The 20,262-nt window shown below is 42.5% G+C and overlaps 1 protein-coding gene across 3 annotated transcripts in view; it reads left to right on the forward strand.

Moving 5' to 3' along the window:
- Window positions 1–19,509, forward strand: part of galt2 (Polypeptide N-acetylgalactosaminyltransferase 2) — a 138,103-nt gene extending 118,594 nt beyond the window's left edge. Inside the window, exons 8-17 of one of the 3 annotated variants that reach the window (XR_001329933.2) lie at window positions 2,543–2,630; window positions 3,398–3,485; window positions 12,269–12,372; window positions 12,609–12,735; window positions 13,655–13,747; window positions 14,054–14,137; window positions 14,312–14,438; window positions 14,933–15,052; window positions 15,361–18,999; window positions 19,158–19,509. Coding sequence is in view for 1 of the 3 variants with exons in the window: in NM_001173688.1 (NP_001167159.1) it covers window positions 2,543–2,630; window positions 3,398–3,485; window positions 12,269–12,372; window positions 12,609–12,735; window positions 13,655–13,747; window positions 14,054–14,137; window positions 14,312–14,438; window positions 14,933–15,052; window positions 15,361–15,516 (987 nt within the window). In the remaining 2 variants the exon portion in view is untranslated. 3 annotated transcript variants of the gene reach the window in all.
- The last annotated feature ends 753 nt before the right edge of the window (window positions 19,510–20,262 follow it).

Here is a 20,262-nt window from a genome sequence, read left to right on the forward strand (position 1 = left end):
CAAACAAGCAAAGCATCAGTATGGAGACAAAGTAGAGTCGTAATTCAACGGCTCAATCACGAGACGTATGTGGCAGGGTCTACAGTCAGTCACGGATTACAAAAAGAAAACCAGCCCCAATGCGGACATCGACGTCTTGCTCCCAGACAAATTAAACAACTTCTTTGCTCGCTTTGAGGACAATACAGTGCCACTGACACGGCCCGCTTCCAAAACCTGTGGGCTCTCCTTCACCGTGGCCAACGTGAGTAAAACATTTAAACGTGTTAACCCTCGCAAGGCTGCCGGCCCAGACGGCATCCCTAGCCGCGTCCTCAGAGACCAGCTGGCTGGTGTGTTTACAGACATATCCAACCAATCCCTATCCCAGTCTGTTGTCCCCACATGCTTCAAGATGGCCACCATTGTTCCTGTTCCCAAGAGAGGTAGGGTAACAAACTAAATGTCTATCGCCCCATTGCACTCACTCCTGTTATCATGAAGTGCTTTGAGAGACTAGTCAAGGATCATATCACCTCCACCCTACCTGATACCCTAGACCCACTCCAATTTGCTTACCGCCCCAATAGGTCCACTGACGATGCAATCGCCATCACACTGCACACTGCCCTATCCCATCTGGACAAGAGGAATACCAATGTAAGAATGCTGTTCATTGACTACAGCTCAGCATTTAACACCATAGTTCCCTCCAAACTCGTCATTAAGGTCGAGAACCTGGGTCTCGACCCCGCCCTGTGCAACTGGGTCCTTGGCTTTCTGATGAGTCGACACCCAGGTGGTGAAGGTAGGAAATAACATCTCCACCCTGCTGATCCTCAACATTGGGGCCCTACAAGGGTGCGTTCTCAGCCCTCTTCTGTACTCCTTGTTCACCCATGACTGTGTGGCCATGCACGCTTCCAGCTCAATCATCAAGTTTGCAGACAGTGGTAGGCCTTATTGCCAAGAATGACAAGAAGGCCTACAGGGAGGAGGTGAGGGCCCTCGGAGTGTGGTGTCAGGAAAATAACCTCTCACTCAACGTCAACAAAACAAAGGAGAGATGATCGTGGACTACAGGAAACAGCAGAGGGAGCCCCCCCATCCACATCGACGGGACAGTAGTGGAGAAGGTGGAAAGTTCCTCTACCTGCACATCACAGACAAACTGAAATGGTCCACCCACACAGACAAAGTGGTGAAGAAGGCGCAACAGCGCCTCTTCAACCTCAGGAGGCTGAAGAAATTTGGCTTGTCATCTAAAACACTCACAAACATTTATAGATGCACAATCGAGATCATCCTGTCAAGCTGTATCACCGTCTGGTACAGCAATTGCACCGCCATCAACCGTAAGGCTCTCCACAACGCATCACTTGGGGCAAAGTACCTGCCCTCCATGACACTTACAGCACCCGATGTCACAGGAAGGACAACATCCACCCGAGCAGCTGCCTGTTCACCTTGCTATCATCCAGAAGGCGAGGTCAGTACAGGTGCATCAAAGCTGGGACCGAGAGACTGAAAAACAGCTTCTATCTCAAGGCCATCAGACTGTTAAACAGCCATCACTAACATAGAGAGGCTGCTGCCAACATACAGATTTCTGGCGTCATACAAATCTCTGGCCTCTTAAATAAATGGAGTTAATAAAGGTACCACTAGTCACTTTAAATAACGCCACTTTATTAATGTTTACATATCCTACATTACTCATCTCATGTGTATTTACTGTATTCTATACTATCTACTGCGTCTTGCCTGTGCCGCACGCCATCGCTTACCTATATATTTTATGTACATATTCTTATTCATCCCTTTTACATTTGTGTGTATAAGGTAGTTGTTGTGAATTTATTAGATTACTTGTTAGATATTACTGCATAGTCGGAACTAGAAGTACAAGCATTTCACTACACTCGCATTAACATCTGCTAACCATGTATATGTGACCGATATAATTTGATTTGATTTGACACACTCCGGGCTCTGACATTGCTCATCCTAATATTTCTATATTTCTTTATTCCATTCTTTTAGTTTTAGATTTGTGTGTATTAGATATCACTGATCTGTTGGAGCTAGGAACAGAAGCATTTCGCTACACCCGCAATAACATCTGCTAAATATGGTTGTGACCCCAAAAATGTTATTTGATTTAAAGAGCTCTAACTCACCGTTGGTTTGACAAAACTTCAATGGAACACAGTCACTGCTGTAGTTCTCTGCTGCTCCATCAAAAGACTTGGAATAGTTCTGGAATGATCCAATCCATCTGATTTATGTCACTCTCAGCAAATGTTGTACTTCCCTCTTGGAAATCTATTTGTGTTCTGGCTGTGTTAAGCTCATATATTTAAGTGAATATGTGGACAGAAGTTTGACTCGCCGCAGATCTGTTTTGGACTGTAATTTGTTATTCAGCTTTTATCTAGTGCTTGGTTGCGAAATGATGTGGTGGTTTTGACTGATTATTTCAGTCCCTGAGTCTTATTTCAATATAATCTAGTGGAACACTGCATCTTTGTGTCCCATCTTTCTCTCTTTACTTCTCCCACAGGACAAAACGCGGGTTGTTTCCCCCATCATCGACGTCATCAACATGGACAACTTCCAGTACGTAGGCGCCTCGGCCGATCTCAAAGGAGGTAAATCCCACTCGTCTACACCTGCAGCTTTCCTTTCCTCTCCAGGGCAGGCTGGAAAATCACATGGCAGTTTTCACTCTGTACCCAATGTCACCTTCTGCCAAAGAAGTCTGTTTCTTGGAGTGTGGCTGGCTGACGGGCTGACTGAGTGGATGGTTGGTTGGTTGGCTGACTGGCTGGTTGGCTGCATGTGTGTGAGAGCAAAGGAGAGAATAAGCGTGTGATAAATCTTGAAAAAGAGAGTGGCCTTTGGAATGGAAACTATTTGATTGATTTGTCTAGGGATATAGGCAGATTACATTGTGCACTCCCAAGGCTCCTGCACTCTATAGGGCTTATAAGAAGTGTAATGTACAGCCATATGGGGCGGCAGGTAGCCTCGTGGTTAGAGCGTTGGGCCAGTAACCGAAAGGTTGCTAGATCGATTCCCCGAGCTGACTAGGTAAAAATCTGTTGTTCTGCCCCTAAACGAGGCAGTTAACCCACTGTTCCTAGGCCATCATTGTAAATATGAATTTGTTCTTAACTGACTTGCCTAGTTAAATAAAGGTTAAATAAATAAAAAATGTATCTAAAAATGTAGATAGATGGAACGCCACAGATGTGTAATATAATATATATCAGTTAGGCATTGTGTGTGAAAAGGATAGTAGTGTTAAGAGAAATACAAACACTGACAACCAGCTTTTCCTGTTATTAAAATGAATCTACTCTTGTTTACTTGAAATCCCTTAAAACCTAATCAGTACCTGTTTTTCCCACTCTAGGATTTGATTGGAATCTGGTCTTCAAGTGGGACTATATGACCGTGGAGCAGAGGAGGGTGCGTCAAGGAAACCCCACTGCTCCAATCAAGTAAGCCTGTCTCACCTCTGGGTTCTTTATGCTGTCCTCTCCTCTGCCTCACAGCCAGGGCCCCCTGGAGGAGAGGCTGAGGCAGGCAGTATTAGATATCAGTGTGCAGCATCCACACTGAGCCCTCTGGGGAATATAGCCAAAAGCCCCTGAAAAAAAACGGAGCCTTTGAGCCTCTGTTCCATTTTCTCCCTGACGTCTACGGTGCCGTATGATATCGCAGGGTGAAGTAAACACAGACGGGTGATTGAAGGCGTTCTCATCTTATACAGCTTTGTCTTAAATTGTGTATGGTGGTGATGAGGGAGAAGATATTTGATGAAGATATTGCTGTGAAAGGAAGATCAGAAGAGAGCAAACACTTTGATTTGTTCGATCAGTATGAGACCACATAAATGGTTCTGTTTTACGTAATAACCAAATGTCAGATGCATTCTCTCAGTAAACATATTGGTAACCAACAGAGGGCAGCATTTAATCAATATCCAAAGGCTAGAATTAGAGTATGGCTCTTCATTGCCTATAATGCATCTTGTTCCTCTTCACAAGGTGATGGAAATTAACCCAAAGGGTGACTCAAGTCATTTTTTATCGTAATTGGCATTTGGTGTTTGAAAATATGTAATTTGTTTGTGACAGGTTTAGAGAAAACAATAGGATAAGCTGTTCTGGTTAAATGGACTTCTAGATCTGCTTTAGTATCCCTGCATTATCCATGTCCCTGTAGACCAGACCTTGGTAGATCCATGTCCCTGTAGACCAGACCTTGGTAGATCCATGTCCCTGTAGACCAGAGCTTGGTAGATCCATGTCCCTGTAGACCAGACCTTGGTAGATCCATGTCCCTGTAGACCAGACCTTGGTAGATCCATGTCCCTGTAGACCAGACCTTGGTAGATCCATGTCCCTGTAGACCAGACCTTGGTAGATCCATGTCCCTGTAGACCAGACCTTGGTAGATCCATGTCCCTGTAGACCAGACCTTGGTAGATCCATGTCCCTGTAGACCAGACCTTGGTAGATCCATGTCCCTGTAGACCAGACCTTGGTAGATCCATGTCCCTGTAGACCAGACCTTGGTAGATCCATGTCCCTGTAGACCAGACCTTGGTAGATCCATGTCCCTGTAGACCAGACCTTGGTAGATCCATGTCCCTGTAGACCAGACCTTGGTAGATCCATGTCCCTGTAGACCAGACCTTGGTAGATCCATGTCCCTGTAGACCAGACCTTGGTAGATCCATGTCCCTGTAGACCAGACCTTGGTAGATCCATGTCCCTGTACACCAGACCTTGGTAGATCCATGTCCCTGTAGACCAGACCTCGTTTGATCCATGTCCCTGTAGGGCTGGGCGATATGGCCAAAATATTATATCATTGTATTTAAAAAGAATTGGACGGTATTTTTAGTTTTTGAATAATAAAAGTTCTACATTTGCTTTATGAGTAGTGAGTGATCCTAGGGTGGCAACACATACAGTTGAAGTCGGAAGTTTACATACACCTTAGCCAAATACATTTAAACTCAGTTTTTCACAATTCCTGACATTTAATCCAGCTTTTATTTCTTTCATCACATACCCAGTGGGTCAGAGGTTTACATAAACTCAATTAGTATTTGGTAGCATTGCCTTTAAATTGTTTAACTTGGGTCAAACGTTTCAGGTAGCCTTCCACAAGCTTCCCACAAAAAGTTGGGTGAATTTTGGCCCATTCCTCCTGACAGAGCTGGTGTAACTGAGTCAGGTTTGTAGGCTTCCTTGCTCGCACACACTTTTTCAGTTCTGTCCACAAATGTTCTATACGACAACTTGGAAGTATGCTTGGGGTCATTGTCCATTTGGAAGACCCATTTGCGAACAAGCTTTAACTTCCTGACTGGTGTCTTGAGATGTTGCTTCAATATATCCACATATTTTCCTTCCTCATGATGCCAACTATTTTGTGAAGTGCACCAGTCCCTCCTGCAGCAAAGCACCCCCACAACATGATGCTGCCACCCCCCCATGCTTCACGGTTGGGATGGTGTTCATCGGCTTGCAAGCCTTCCACTTTTTCCTCCAGACATAACGATGGTCATTATGGCCAAACAGTTCTATTTTCATTTCATCAGACCAGAGGACCTTTCTCCAAAAAGTACGGTCTTTTCCCCATGTGCAGTTGCAAACTGTAGTCTGGCTTTTTTAGGGCGGTTTTGGAGCTGTGGCTTCTTCTTTGCTGAGCGGCCTTTCAGGTTATGTTGATATAGGACTCGTTTTACTGTGGATATAGATACTTTTGGACCCGTTTCCTCCAGCAGCTTCACAAGGTCCTTTGCTGCTGAAAGGGATTGATTTGCACTTTTCGCACCAAAGTACGTTCATCTCTAGGAGACAGCACACGTCTCCTTCCTGAGCGGTATGATGGCTGTGTGGTCCCATGGTGTTTATACTTGTGTACTATTGTTTGTACAGATGAACATGGTACCTTCAGGCATTTGGAAATTGCTCCCAAGGATGAACCAGACTTGTGGAGGTCTACAATGTTTTTCTGAGGTCTTGGCTGATTTCATTTGATTTTCCCATGATGTCAAGCAAAGAGGCACTGAGTTTGAAGGTAGGCCTTGATATACATCCACAGGTACACCTCCAATTGACTCAAATTATGTTAATTAGCCTATCAGAAGCTTCTAAAGCCATGACATCATTTACTGGAATTTTCCAAGCTGTTTAAAGGCACAGTCAACTTAGTGTATGTAAACTTCTGACCCACTGGAATTGTAATACAGTGAATTATAAGTGAAATAATCTGTCTGTAAACAATTGTTTTGAAAAATTACTTGTGTCATGCACAAAGTAGATGTCCTAACCGACTTGCCAAAACTATAGTTGGTTAACAAGAAATTTGTGGAGTGGTTGAAAAATGAATTTTATTGACGCCAACCTAAGTGTATGTAAACTTCCGACTTCAACTGTACATTCTTAGTGAGTTCAATGAGTCTTTCTCAATTCTGATTGTTTTATACTGTTCAACCAAAACAAATTTCTGTGCTTTTATCATTTCCCGCACTCAAGTGCAGTGGTGGAAAAAGTAACCAACTGTCATACTTGAGTAACAGTAAAGATGTGTTAATAGAAAATTACTCCAGTACAAGTGAAAGTTACCCAGTAAAATACTACTTGAGTAAAAGTCTAAAGGTATTTGATTTTAAATATACCAAAGTATCAAAAGTAGAAGTATAAATTATTTCAATTTACGGATAGCCAGGGGCACACTCCAACATTCAGACATAATTTATAAACAAAGAATTTGTGTTTAGTGAGTCTTCCAGATCAGAGGCAGTAAATGACCAGGGATGTTCTCTTGATAAGTGTGTGAATTGGAACTTTTCTGGCCTGCTAAGCATTCAAAATGCAACGAGTACTTTTAGGTGCCAGGGAAAATGTATGGAGTAAAAAGTACAGTATTTTCTTTAGGAATGTAGTGAAGTAAAATTAAAAGTTGTGAAAAATAGTAAAGTACAGATACCAAAAAAATAACAACTGAAGTAGTACTTGAAAGTTTTTATTTATTTAAGTACTTCACACCACTGCTCAATTGAGATCATTTCCACACTGCCATGTAGGGCTGCACGATATGGGCAAATAATCTAGGATTTATTTTTAACCAAATGTTGCAATTGCGATTTGACTTGCGAATTAGAGCAAAACTGTTTGAATCATAGAAATAGAATGGCTATTCTAATTCTATAGTTAGAATATAATAGTGGGCACTTTGAATACAGTGTTGTTTGAGATGATGACAAATTAAAATGCCAGGGAGGAGTTATTGTGACAAGGTAGGAACAAAAGTGTTGATAAGTGTTTCCTAGGGGACCCTATAAGCTTTGGCTACATTGCATGTTTTCTCTTAGCTACTTCATGTAGCTAACATATTCTTGCTTTGCATATTCCTCTTTGATTTAGAATATACTGTTGCACAAACAACATGCTGATTTAGGTCTACACCATCACTGGTATTATCAGGCAGTATTAGCTAGCTACATTTGCGCATACTCAGTACATTTATTAGCTAGCTAGCTATTAGCGTCTAACAATTAGCGTCTCACAAGATTTAGGGCAACTTGCTAAGAAAAGACAAACTAGCTGTTTGCTGATGTAAGAAACACAAACTAATAGTGTCATTATAGAACGCTGGTGGATTTATATTAAGAAGCAAAGTGAAAACATCGTTGTTGTCGTCAACATTGTTGCATGTGCTGCATTGACCATGCAGACCAGTGATGGGTCATTTGCAAACGAACCAGCTCTTGTAGGTGAACGTTGGGAGCCGGCTCGCATATCAGAAGAGCCGAATCTATTTATAAAAAATTAAGATATGAATAATCAAAAGATTTAAATGAATAGAAATAACTAATTCAAAGAAGGAAAAAATAAATAAAATAATATAGGCCTAAATGCTCAAGCGCACCGATTCGTTCTGATTGTCTGCTCAGACTATGACACGAGCATTTTCAATCCCAATGATGATAACTAAACAATTATTTAAGCTTTGACCAATCCCCGAGGTTTGTAAGACCCTGGGTTTAATATTAATTAGGCAAAGACTCAGCTTCTGCAAAAGGTCCGTAAGGTTTATTCAGAGAACGTTCTAAAGTCCAAAATACACAGACATGTCATTTTATCACACACACACACACACACACACACAGTAGGGGGGCTGTATCTCTCCCCACAGTCCACATTCCTCGTATATCACTACCAAGCTGGCAGTTCCATACCGTTCCCTCCCTCCCGAGATTAGAGGGACCTTGACAGTGTCTCTTTCCTGTCGTAAGTTTTTCAAAGTTCCAACCAGGTCAGGTCATGTATAGTTTAATTGTCCTTATTGGACTTAAGTTTATCACTCTAATTCATTTTACTTTACATAGTCTAATAATTACGTTAGTCTAATTATTGTTATACATGTTACATAATCTAATAACTACGTTTCAGGGTGGAATTCCTTAGTCATTACCTTAAACATATAAATTCCCTTATCAGACTAACAGTTGTTCCTGTTACTAACCTGTTGTTCCTGTTGATCAGACACGCAGTGTCAACCAAAGATACATGAGGGAGGGCCGAGCTAACTCGCACAGTTGTACACTTAGCAGCCGAGAAGAGAGAGGAAGGACAGCTGTGAAAACAGCTGAAAATGAGTCGGAAGCACAGTAGCATTTGGATGCATTTTAATAATGTAGACAATGTTAGAGCACAGTGTAGAATTTGCCAAAACAAAATCTCATATAAAGCCGGTTCTACGCACAACCTACACCGGCATATGCGAACTGCACCCAACTGTGAAGCTAGCTGTAGCGGAGCTTCGAGAAACTAGCAGGCCTGCTAGTGATAGTGATGGAGCCAGCACCTCCACACGTGGAGATAGCAAAACAAGGCCAAATTGATATTGCATTGACTAAAATGATTGCCACCGATTTCCAGACATTTTCGATCATGGAGGACAAAGGTTTTAGAAATTATAGCAATAGTCTAAATCCAATGCACACAATTCCAAGCAGGAAAACCCTTTCAAAATCACTTATTCCACAACTGTACCAGAGCACACAGGCTTCAGTGTGGGAAAGAGTCCCAAAAGCTAATGTAGTTTGTTTTACCACTGACTGCTGGTCATCAAGGGTAAATACGTCTTACATGTCGGTTACATGTCACTTAATTGAAGATTTTTTGATGTCTAGCTGTCTTCTGGACTGCTTTGAGTTCACGTCAGAGAACTTGGCAGAGGAACTGTTGAGTGGCCAGAGAATGGCAAGTAGATGGAAATGTGGTCTGTTGTGTTAGCGACAATGCAGCTAACATAACCAAAGCCATCAACATTGTAAAATGGACCCATCATCCATGTCTTGCCTACACAATCAACCTGATTGTAAGAAATGCTCTGAAGGTGATGAAGCACACTGTGGACAAAGTGAAAGCAGCTGTGGAATACTTCCACAGGAGCACAGTAGGTGCTGAAAAATGAAAGTTTACACAACGCTAGATGGGGATGCCTGAGCTTAGGCCTAAACAAGACTGCACTACAAGGTGGAATTCAACATGTTATATGTTGAAGTGGTTTCTTGAGTCAAAGGATGCCATCATCTCTACCCTGGCCATTGTCAATGCACCTGTTGATGCTCTGACCCAAGAGGAATGGGAGGTGGAGGAGGAGGTGTGCAGAGTCCCACCCCTGGTACACCCTATCAACAACAGGTGAATTATCAAGAGCGCCAAATTTGAAAACAATTAAATGTCATAATTCAAATTTCTCAAACATACAACTATCTTACACCCTTTGAAAGATAAACATCTCCTTAATCTAACCACGTTGTCAGATTTCAAAAAGGCTTTACGGCGAAAGCATAAAGTTAGATTATGTTAGGACAGTACATTGAAAATAGCTGTGTGTAATGTTTTGTCAATGCAAAGACAGGCATCACCAAAAGCAGAAAACCAGCTAAAATTATGCACTAACCTTGACAATCTTCATCAGATGACACTCCTAGGACATTATGTTAGACAATACATGCATTTTTTTGTTCTATCAAGTTCATATTTATATCCAAAAACAGAATTTTACAATGGCGTTGATGTTGAGAAAATATTTTCCCTCCAATACCGCCAGTCAATCAGCACAACAAATGAAATCATTACTATTCGAAACCATTGGTAAAATATTATATTGTCATTCAAAGAATTATAGATTAACATCTCGTGAACGCAACCGCATTGCCAGATTTAAAATAACTTTACTGGGAAATCACACTTTGCAATAAACGAGGTCCTGTGCTCAGAAAAATAGGCTTGGCGATACAGACAAGGCGCCATGTTGGAGAGATCTAAAATCAAAAATACTATGTAAATATTCCCTTACCTTTGATTATCTTCATCAGAAGGCACTTCCAGGAATCCCAGGTCCAAAACAAAATGTAGTTTTGTTCGAAAAAGCTCATAATTTATGTCCAAAAAGCGTGTTGTTAGCGCGTCCTGTAGGCTACTCAAAAACATGAACGTCGCCCGCCGGACTTGTCTTCACCAAAGAGGGGGAAAAAAATCTTTACGTTCGTTCAAACATGTCAAACGTTGTATAGCATAAATCATTAGGGCCTTTTCCAATCAGAACTTCAATAATATTCAAGGCGGACGATTTGCATTCTCTTTTAAAACGTATTGGAACGAGAGTACCCAAACATGCACTCGCGCGCCAGAGTAGTATAGGCCATCCGCTTATGACCAACATTCCAAGTCTCTCATTCGGTCAGTTTTCACAGTAGAAGACTGAAACCACTTTGTAAAGATTGTTGACATCTAGTGGATGGCATAGGAATTGCTCAATGATTAATAAGTCCCTGTGTGTTTCAATGGCATAGGCTTAAAAGTAATTCAACACATCAGATATCCACTTCCTGTTAGAATTTGTCTCAGGGTTTTGACTGCCATATGAGTTCTGTTATACTTACAGACACCATTCAAACAGTTTTAGAAAATTCGGAGTGTTTTCTATCCAAATCTGTTAATATATCCTAGCTTCTGAGTTGGTGTAGGAGGCAGTTAAAAATGGGCACATATTTTTTTCAAAATTCTCAATACTGCCCCCTAGCCCCAACAGGTTTTAAATGCAAATGTTTAATTGCATTCTTTTTCATAACAAACCAATGCATTTTTAAATACGTTGTGGTTAAGGTAGAGTGTGATTTAATTTAATTAGAATTGTTTTAACACCAATCATAGTTTGACTATCTCAAACTGTTTGACTTGAAAAAATACAAAACATATTTTTTTAAAGAGGCGTTTGGGAGCCAAAAGAGCTGGCTCTTTTTGGTGAGCTGAGCCGAATGAGCCAGCTCACTGAAAAGAGCCAAGTTACCCATCACTAATGCAGACCGCTTCTTAATATAAATCCACTTGCATTCAAAGTGAAAACAGCATTGTTGCCTGTGCTGCCATGACCATGCAGACTGAATGCAAGTGGATTTATATTAAGAAGCAAAGTGAAAACAGCATTGTTGCCTGTGCTGCCATGACCATGCAGACTGAATGCAAGTGGATTTATATTAAGAAGCAAAGTGAAAACAGCATTGTTGCCTGTGCTGCCATGACCATGCAGACTGAATGCAAGTGTCTCGTGGTTGAGGAACATCAAATGCGCTTCTTGAGTGACAGAGGGCGTGTCTAGGTCTGTGTGGAAAGTGGCGCGGAGAGAGATGACTCACGTAGTGAAGTGAACTATAAAAATGTACATTACACATGGCGTATCACATTTAACAAACCAAACATTCAAATACCGGTTTAGAAGGTAAAGTAAAAACCCAAACCGGTCCCTGCATCAATACCTGTATATCATAAAATGCGGTATACTGCCAAGCCCTATGTCCTTGTAGACCAGACTTTGTTTGATCACTTTCTCTGGAGACCAGAACTTGTTTTAGTTTTGAGCCATGGATTTTTGTTCAACAGGCTTTTGTCCAAGACGCTCATTGATGTTTTTCTTCCTTTTGAAAACAAAATGGCCTCTGAGGAAAAGTGAAGTGTTGTATTATTCCATCCAAACAGCCAGAGGTCAGGACACCACAGCTCCCTGCCGCTGCCGGGTTACAGGGCCAGGCTCCCTGCCGGGTTACAGGGCCAGGCTCCCTGCCGCTGCTGGGTTACAGGGCTCCGGATATCACATGCAAATGAGAGGACTGTAGGAGAGCTGAACTTGGCAGAACGGTCTCTGGTTTGTCTCATAACCCTAGCTACTTTCTGTCATACCCCTTTCTCAGGACTCCCATGATTGCCGGCGGCCTCTTTGTCATGGACAAGGACTACTTTGAGTTGCTGGGGAAGTACGACATGATGATGGACGTGTGGGGTGGAGAGAATCTAGGTAAGTGGACACAACACTAGGAAAGCTTGAGCTTGTTTGTCATTGTGTGGGAATGGGAGAGGGAGTGGGATGCTGTTTTTGGATTGGTTTACGATGTCAATATTATATGACCCCATTTTCTGACTGAAATCGTATTGACATTGAAGATGCCAACTTCTAGCACAATGAATTGTCACTGTAAAACCTTGCCCTAAACCATTATATTAATATGTGTGTTTTGTATTTGGACATTGCAGAGATCTCTTTCCGCGTGTGGCAGTGTGGCGGCAGTCTAGAGATCATTCCCTGCAGTAGAGTGGGCCACGTCTTCAGGAAGCAGCACCCATATACCTTCCCTGGGGGCAGTGGCACTGTGTTTGCTAGGTGACTATTGATTGTACCTGTGACATGAGGTAGACTTGGCTAAAGTCTGCCTTCTTGTGGTCCACTGTGTACTAACCTCTTCTACATACTGGCACTGTGGACTAACCTCTTCTACATACTGGCACTGTGGACTAACCTCTTCTACATACGGGCACATAACCAACCAGAGGGAGTGTACATAAGAGTTTGAAATGAGAGCCATAAAAAAGGGCAACTGTACAGGCTAACTGGCAATTGAGTTTACTCACTAACCCTACAGTAACTTTAACTTTACCCACGTTTTACCCCAAACTTTACCTTTCTCAAAGACCCAATGAAATCCAAGCTGAGGCATTGAGATGAATACCTGCTAGTAGCCTGTAGGGAAGGGCTGTTTCATTCCTCTGAAATTCACATTCTAATACTGCTGTTCAAAGTCTAGCTGAGCTGCAGTCGTTAAAATAGTGGCTGAATCAGAACAGAAGCCTCAGCTCTGCCCTCGTCTTGGCTTCACCCCTGCAGTGTCAACACTGTTTCACATTTGGGTGATTCATCAATGAGATGAGAGAAAGCCACCACTCCCTCACTGCCAGTCTGTCACATAGCACTGAAAACCCCACAGATTGCCAAGTCTTAGGATGTGTGCTCATATCTCAAAATAGCTTCGAGGACTGTCACTCTCCTCCTGTGTTTTCTGAAGCTTGAACCGCCTCCTCACTTTCTCTTGCCCTGTTCATATTTTAACAGACATCCATCCTTCTATTGAATATATAACAGATGTGATCAATTGAATCTGTAACATTGCCTATAGTTTTTAGGCTACTGCACTGAAATTATTATATTATTTCAGATCAGTGATTATTTCAAGGACTGGAAGAAGGAACAGGAAGAATGCATTTTTTAAAGTATTCTAACATGGTGTGTATCGTTCTGTCCACAGGAACACGAGGCGAGCAGCAGAGGTGTGGATGGATGAGTTTAAGAACTTTTACTACGCCGCTGTGCCCTCGGCCCGAAACGTGCCCTACGGCAAGTAAGTATCCTTTCAGACGCCCTTCTTCCTGTGCCCTACGGCAATTAAGTATTGTTTCAGACACACTTCTTCCAAGATGGCATCGCAGATGGCCCTGCTATCCTTTTATAGAATAACAAAAGACATTCCCCCTTTTCTGACACCTCCAGAAGGTCAGACGGTGCGCCCTGAGCGGAGTTCTAATATCATGTACTCTGTGCTTTGATGTAGTGATCTCAGTTGCCTCCAGATGTCATGCTGCGTGCGGTCTGTCTCTCTGAGATGGCTGGTAGTTAGATGAGTCATGGTTTCATCTCTGTCTGGCAGCATTCAGAGCAGGATGGAGATGAAGAAGAGGCTTGGCTGCCAGCCATTCAAGTGGTACCTGGAGAATGTGTACCCTGAGCTGCGGTAAGTAGAGAGACCACACCGCCACAGTGGACCAGGAATATATAGGCGAAACAGACTTTGGGGGCCTTTGCGTTCCACTTGGAAATTCAACTAGGGGAAAGACTGGTGGTGGCAAAAACTCACATCTTGTGATTTGACATCCCCTTGACTTGTGCTGTTTGTCTGGCCCTTCAGGGTCCCTGACCATCAGGACATTGCCTTCGGAGCTCTGCAGCAGGGAGGGAACTGCTTAGACACGCTGGGACACTTTGCAGACGGAGTGGTGGGGGTCTACGAATGCCACAACGCTGGGGGAAATCAGGTACCATTCAGGGCTCAGGTATTGCTCAGATCCATTACACATAACCAAGCTGTGCACCGGGCTGGGTAACACACTGAGGTGGGTTTACTTTTGGTCAGGTTCGGGACTGGACAGTCCACTGTCAGGTTCTGGGCTGGACAGTCCACTATCAGGTTCTGGGCTGGACAGTCCACTATCAGGTTCTGGGCTGGACAGTCCACTATCAGGTTCTGGGCTGGACAGTCAAATATTGCTTTGATTGGGAGTCTCCGATTCATATTGATGAAATCCATTTTGATATCCCACTTCCCACAACATATTGATTATATTACTGCGCTGGAGGAGGGGATTATGGGAGAGTCAAGGCCCTGTTGGTCTATATAGGTGTGATTTACAACAGACAACATGCAAACACTGCATATTCACACTTGACAAAGACACACACATTACAAATAGATCTACATAATCATTCAGAGGAGTACCTAAACTAACTGTCTCCCTCTCTTTCTCCTCAGGAATGGGCGCTGACCAAGGACAAGTCAGTGAAGCACATGGACCTGTGTCTGACGGTGGTGGATCGCACCGCAGGCTCACAAATCAAAATGCAGGGCTGCAGGGAAAACGACAGCAGACAGGTGAGCGAGCCGAGCACCGAGTCATGCACCGAGCATCAGATCGATCAGAAAGCACTAGTAGTAAAATGAGAGACTGACAGCAGTCCGGCTGTTAGAATGGAATTAGAACATGAATTTAGTGGATTATGATGCTTTTCTGGATTGGGATGATCCCTTTGGATTTGCACCATAAACTCACTATCAATAGAAACCATTAGTGAGTTTTTAGTTAATAAAACTCACATGACATAAAAACCTGTGACTGATTTGTGGACCCTTGTTTCCTCCCTCTCCCAACCCCTCCCTGACCCCACCTCGTGTGTCTCCAGAAATGGGAGCAGATTGAAAGCAACTCCAAGCTGCGGCACGTGGGCAGCAACCTGTGCCTGGACAGCCGCAGCGCACGTAATGGGGGGCTGACAGTGGAGGTGTGCAGCCCCAACCTCAACCAGCAGTGGAAGTTCACCCTCAACCTCCAGCCCTAGAGAGAGAGAGAGATGGACAGACAAACAGAGAGAGTGTCCCCCACCAGCACCACATCCTCTCCTCCCCGGAGCCAAACAGACTAGAGCCACCCATTACCAACATACACAGACGGACAGACTGAGGTCCCCGGAGGGGCCACAACACACAGAGGGAAGCAGGATATGAAACTACAGACTACCAAGTGGGATGATGATGATTTTAATGTTGATGATGATTTTAATGTTGGTGGTGGTGATGATGATGATGATAATGCTTTCCCTCCAACTATATACCTCAGCGTTTCATCTTTAGTCCCGCTCTTTGGAATGTGACAAAGTAATTTTTCTTATTACAGGTGAAAGGAACATTGTGGATGTTTTTTATTTTGTGCGTGTCCTTTGTTCTCTCTTTCCACTGAAGTTCTGAAATGGATAAGACTATTAATTAGTAGTTTTTCTCTCTCAAGTAATCTGTCTTTGTTGAATGTAAAAGACGTATTCTACAGAGGTTCCCTGACTAGACAGAGACTGGCCAGGAACAAAGCGGATGGTCTCAGCTGGTTTTGGCCCCTTAAAGTCCTGCTGGTAGAAGGGAAATGACTCTATGCACTGTTCCTCTCGTTCACTCAAACGCCTCTCTCCTGATTGGTGGACTGTTCTGCCAGAGTTGAAAAGAGATTAAGAAAATGAACAATTTAGAGTTTTCATTCTGCTCCTGTCACGCGTGTTGTAAGAAGGTACGTCGTCCGATCAGAAGTGTTCTCTTCGCAGGCCTGGATACTGGTGGGGCCAGGAGTTGTTGAGGGTGTGGCTGTATCGCTGCTGAATCCTCACAGATTGTAGCACTGGCTGCTACGGCTCCTCAGTGTTTGTCCCCTTTCTACATCACAATTGAATGGAACCCCCCCCAAATGTTATATATATTTATATATATATTTATATATATATATATATATATATATATATATATATAGTATGTTTTTCTTTGCAAAAGCAGTAGTGTCCAAGTTTATTGTAGTTTTATTTTATTTCTAGCAGACATTGAAAAATGTGTTTTGTGTTCAATTATACTGTAGAATAATCAACTGAGTAACACAGTAAATTGGACAGATATTTCTTTGTACTATTGTTGCGTTGTGACAGTTCTCTTGTGAGTAAAAACATATCTACTTACTTTCTAAAAAAAAAAAAAAAAAAAAAAAGTTATCCTTTTCAGTGTTGGTGTTACCATAGTAACTACCCTGTCATAACCTCATCCAAATCAGTATTGAAGAGTTTATTACAGGGTAATGTTGGAACCATCATTTCCATTCTCAGAAGTCTACAAGTGTTGTCTCACACAGTGTATGTATTTGTGATGACATTTTAGAAAATGCCACTTGTTCAGCGCTAAGTGACAGACAGCATGTACACTGGGAGGCCTTGCTGCATGTTATACCAATACTTCTACGCCTTTTTTCTCCTTCAGTTTCTTTTTCTGTCCATTTGTTTCTCGACATTACTCGCATGCTTTGTGAATGATGTCTTTGCCTTGTTTGATATCCATCCCATTTAAAAGAGAATGTGTGTGCTAGTGAACAGCTTTCAACAGGTTCTTTTGAAGGAGGGAAGGTCATTCGGCTATAAATAACTGCACTCACAAGGGAGAAAAGCAATAACATGTTCCTATTTTCCTATTTCAGTGTCATTGTTGTGCATTTAGCATCTGCTTCGGGACCATTCTGATTGGGCTTCTACATGTAGCTTGTGATATGTGGTACTTTAAACGTTACCGTTTACCCTTCTGAGGGGCAGCAGAACCCACCTTTAATGTGATGGCCAAAGGAGCCTATAACGACTTATGAAAGCAACAATTCATCCATTGACGTGACATTGTTTTTGTCTCGTGGGGGTTCCCCCGATATCAATGGAGATTAATTTATTCTAGAATAGCAAATTACAAATGATTTAGTAATATTTGCTTTCTGTATTTTGTACACTCTCATTATATATGCACATATTTACCATAAGCAATCTGTGTAAGTCCTACACATCAATCCCTGTGTGTGCTACACCATTCTGGTCAAACTTCCTGATACAAAAGGAGTCTCCAACCATACAGAAATGAGCATCACAACGACAGAGCATATGCAGCAGTCCCTATCTGACGCTTGTGTAAAAGGTATTGCATTTAAAAAATGCCAAAGAGGTGTCCCACAGTGAGAGAGGTGTCCCACGGTGAGAGAGGAGGTGTCCCACGGTGAGAGAGGTGTCCCACGGTGAGAGAGGAAACAGACCATAATATTTTATCTGCAGTTCAGAATGTGAGATCCGTGTGAGAGCAGGCCTATGAAATCATGAGATGAGTTGGGGGTTGTAACCTCCCGTATGAGATGAGTTGGGGGTTGTAACCTCCCGTATGAGATGAGTTGGGGGTTGTAACCTCCCGTATGAGATGAGTTGGGGGTTGTAACCTCCCGTATGAGGTGAGTTGGGGGTTGTAACCTCCCGTATGAGATGAGTTGGGGGTTGTAACCTCCCGTATGAGATGAGTTGGGGGTTGTAACCTCCCGTATGAGGTGAGTTGACAAGTTTCACATGGTAAGAGCTTTGTCTGCTATCACGTACGTCACTGTTGAAATTTAAACAATTCTAATGTGAAATTCAGATGTGTAGAGAATGGCCTACAGTACTAAATGGGATTGCTCAGGTGAACATTGTCTACATGGTGGCAACGGTTGTTCAAGTATTGAATCAAGCCTTTTTTGTAAGATTTGTGTGAAAATGACAAGTTTGCTGTTCACTTTAGGAATTACGGAGAGAGAAAAAAAAGAATCCTAGCATTACAGCCACATTTTAATTGGATGACATGTTTACATTGCACAATGTGCCAAAGTTATTTACTTATTTGATTTACATTGTCAATACAAGGTGAAGGACGTGCCATTGGAATAATGATGACGGATAATAAACCAAATCAAGAAAATAGTAATTTGGGACATCAAATATGATTTGTTCCTTTGATAAAACGGTTTGCTGTAGGATTGTGTAGATTACGATTCAAATCACAGGGGAGGCAGCGTGGGGGTAACCAATGTAAAAGTGTATGTTTGTATATACACTACGTTGATCCACTGTACAGTATGAACAAGCAACACCAGTGAGTGGATCTACTGTACAACGCTTGGAATTGTTCACTGTTTTATAGTTATGGCAAATTTACTTTAAATTAGGAAACATTTACTTAAATAAATGCATTTATATATAAGAGATGTGGCCTTTCTTTACATTCCTTGAAGACTTGGTTAATTAGCAATGAGAAATAAGGTTTGGAAGCCAGAGTTTTGTTGGGTTGTGATGATCATTCAGCCTGCTTGCTCTCATTGCTATGCAGAGTCCTCCTTGGGGGAAAACAGGACAGTATTGTCATGGAAACAGCCTCTAACAAAGATCCAGCCCTGGCTGTTCTCCAGTGTCTCCAATTTCCACTCAGCAAATTGTGGACATCTCTCTCTCATATTAGGGGTTCTCAAACCTCTCCTCGGGGACCCCCATCTGTTCCATGTATAGGATCCATTTCAGAGCTAGCACACCAGAGTCAACTAATTCTCAAGCCCTTGTCTGGGAGAGTTAGTTCAGGGCTTCAACACAACTGGGAAACGTCTGGGGGTCCCCGAGGAGAGGTTTTAAGAACCAATCCTAGCCCTGGGGACCTCAGGTAGACATTTGTTTCAGCCCTAGTACACCCATGCTTGATTCGCATCAACTCATCATCAAGCCTTTAATTAGTTGAATCAATTGTGTGAGTGTTAAACCAGTATTTACCAGGATTGGGAAACACTGGTTTAGATGCAGGGCCAAAAGGAGGGTTGTGTTTTAGTACGCATAAAGGTCCAGCTCTAATACCTTCTGCATGTACAATACCACAGTCAGAGGAAACTAAAGGGTTTGTACATATGTGTAACACTCCATCACATCCCAGGGTAATGTAACAGACATGTAACAGACATTAAAAGCCCAGTGCAGTCAAAAGTATTTTTTTTTGTGTGTTTTGTATCATATTGTACAACAGCTGATGAAACTAACACTGTAAAAGTGTAAAAACATTTGATCAGCGTTATTTCCTAATAGTTGCTGGTTGAAAATACAATCTACACAGGACCTTCTAATCAGCAGGTTTGCGTGGGTGGGAGTTTTGGCTTTCCATGATGGCATGGTGATGTCGTAAATTAGTTAGGACTGTCTGGATCTCTTTTTATTGGTCTATCAAAATTCTTGCATGAGAATTTTTTTGCAATTAATTTTTTTCTCCCCAATTTGAATGGAAATCTATTACAGTAAGGTACTTAATTGTTACCCAGAAATGTTTTGATATTGATACCCAACTGTCTGCATTAGACCTTTTTAAAGACGCAGAGTCACCAAAGATCAGCAGCTCTACTAAACAGACCTGCTGTCGCCCACTGCTCCATACTCCTAGCCCAAAGGGGGCGCTAGCCTGACATGCATCATACTCCTAGCCCACAGGGGGCGCTAGCCTGACATGCACCATACTCCTAGCCCACAGGGGGCGCTAGCCTGACATACTTCTAGCCCACAGGGGGCGCTAGCTTGACATGCTCCATACTCCTAGCTCACAGGGGGCACTAGCCTGACATGCACCATACTCCAAGCCCACAGGGTGAGCAAGCGTGATATGCACATATTCGTCACGCTTTAGATAAAGTATAATTTTATAAAGCATATAAGGTTAAGGAAGCCTTCGTAAACCCTTTACAAGGCCTACAT

This window comes from Salmo salar, chromosome ssa01 (genome assembly GCF_905237065.1).
Source record: "Salmo salar chromosome ssa01, Ssal_v3.1, whole genome shotgun sequence".
NCBI classification, from domain to species: Eukaryota; Metazoa; Chordata; class Actinopteri; order Salmoniformes; family Salmonidae; genus Salmo; species Salmo salar.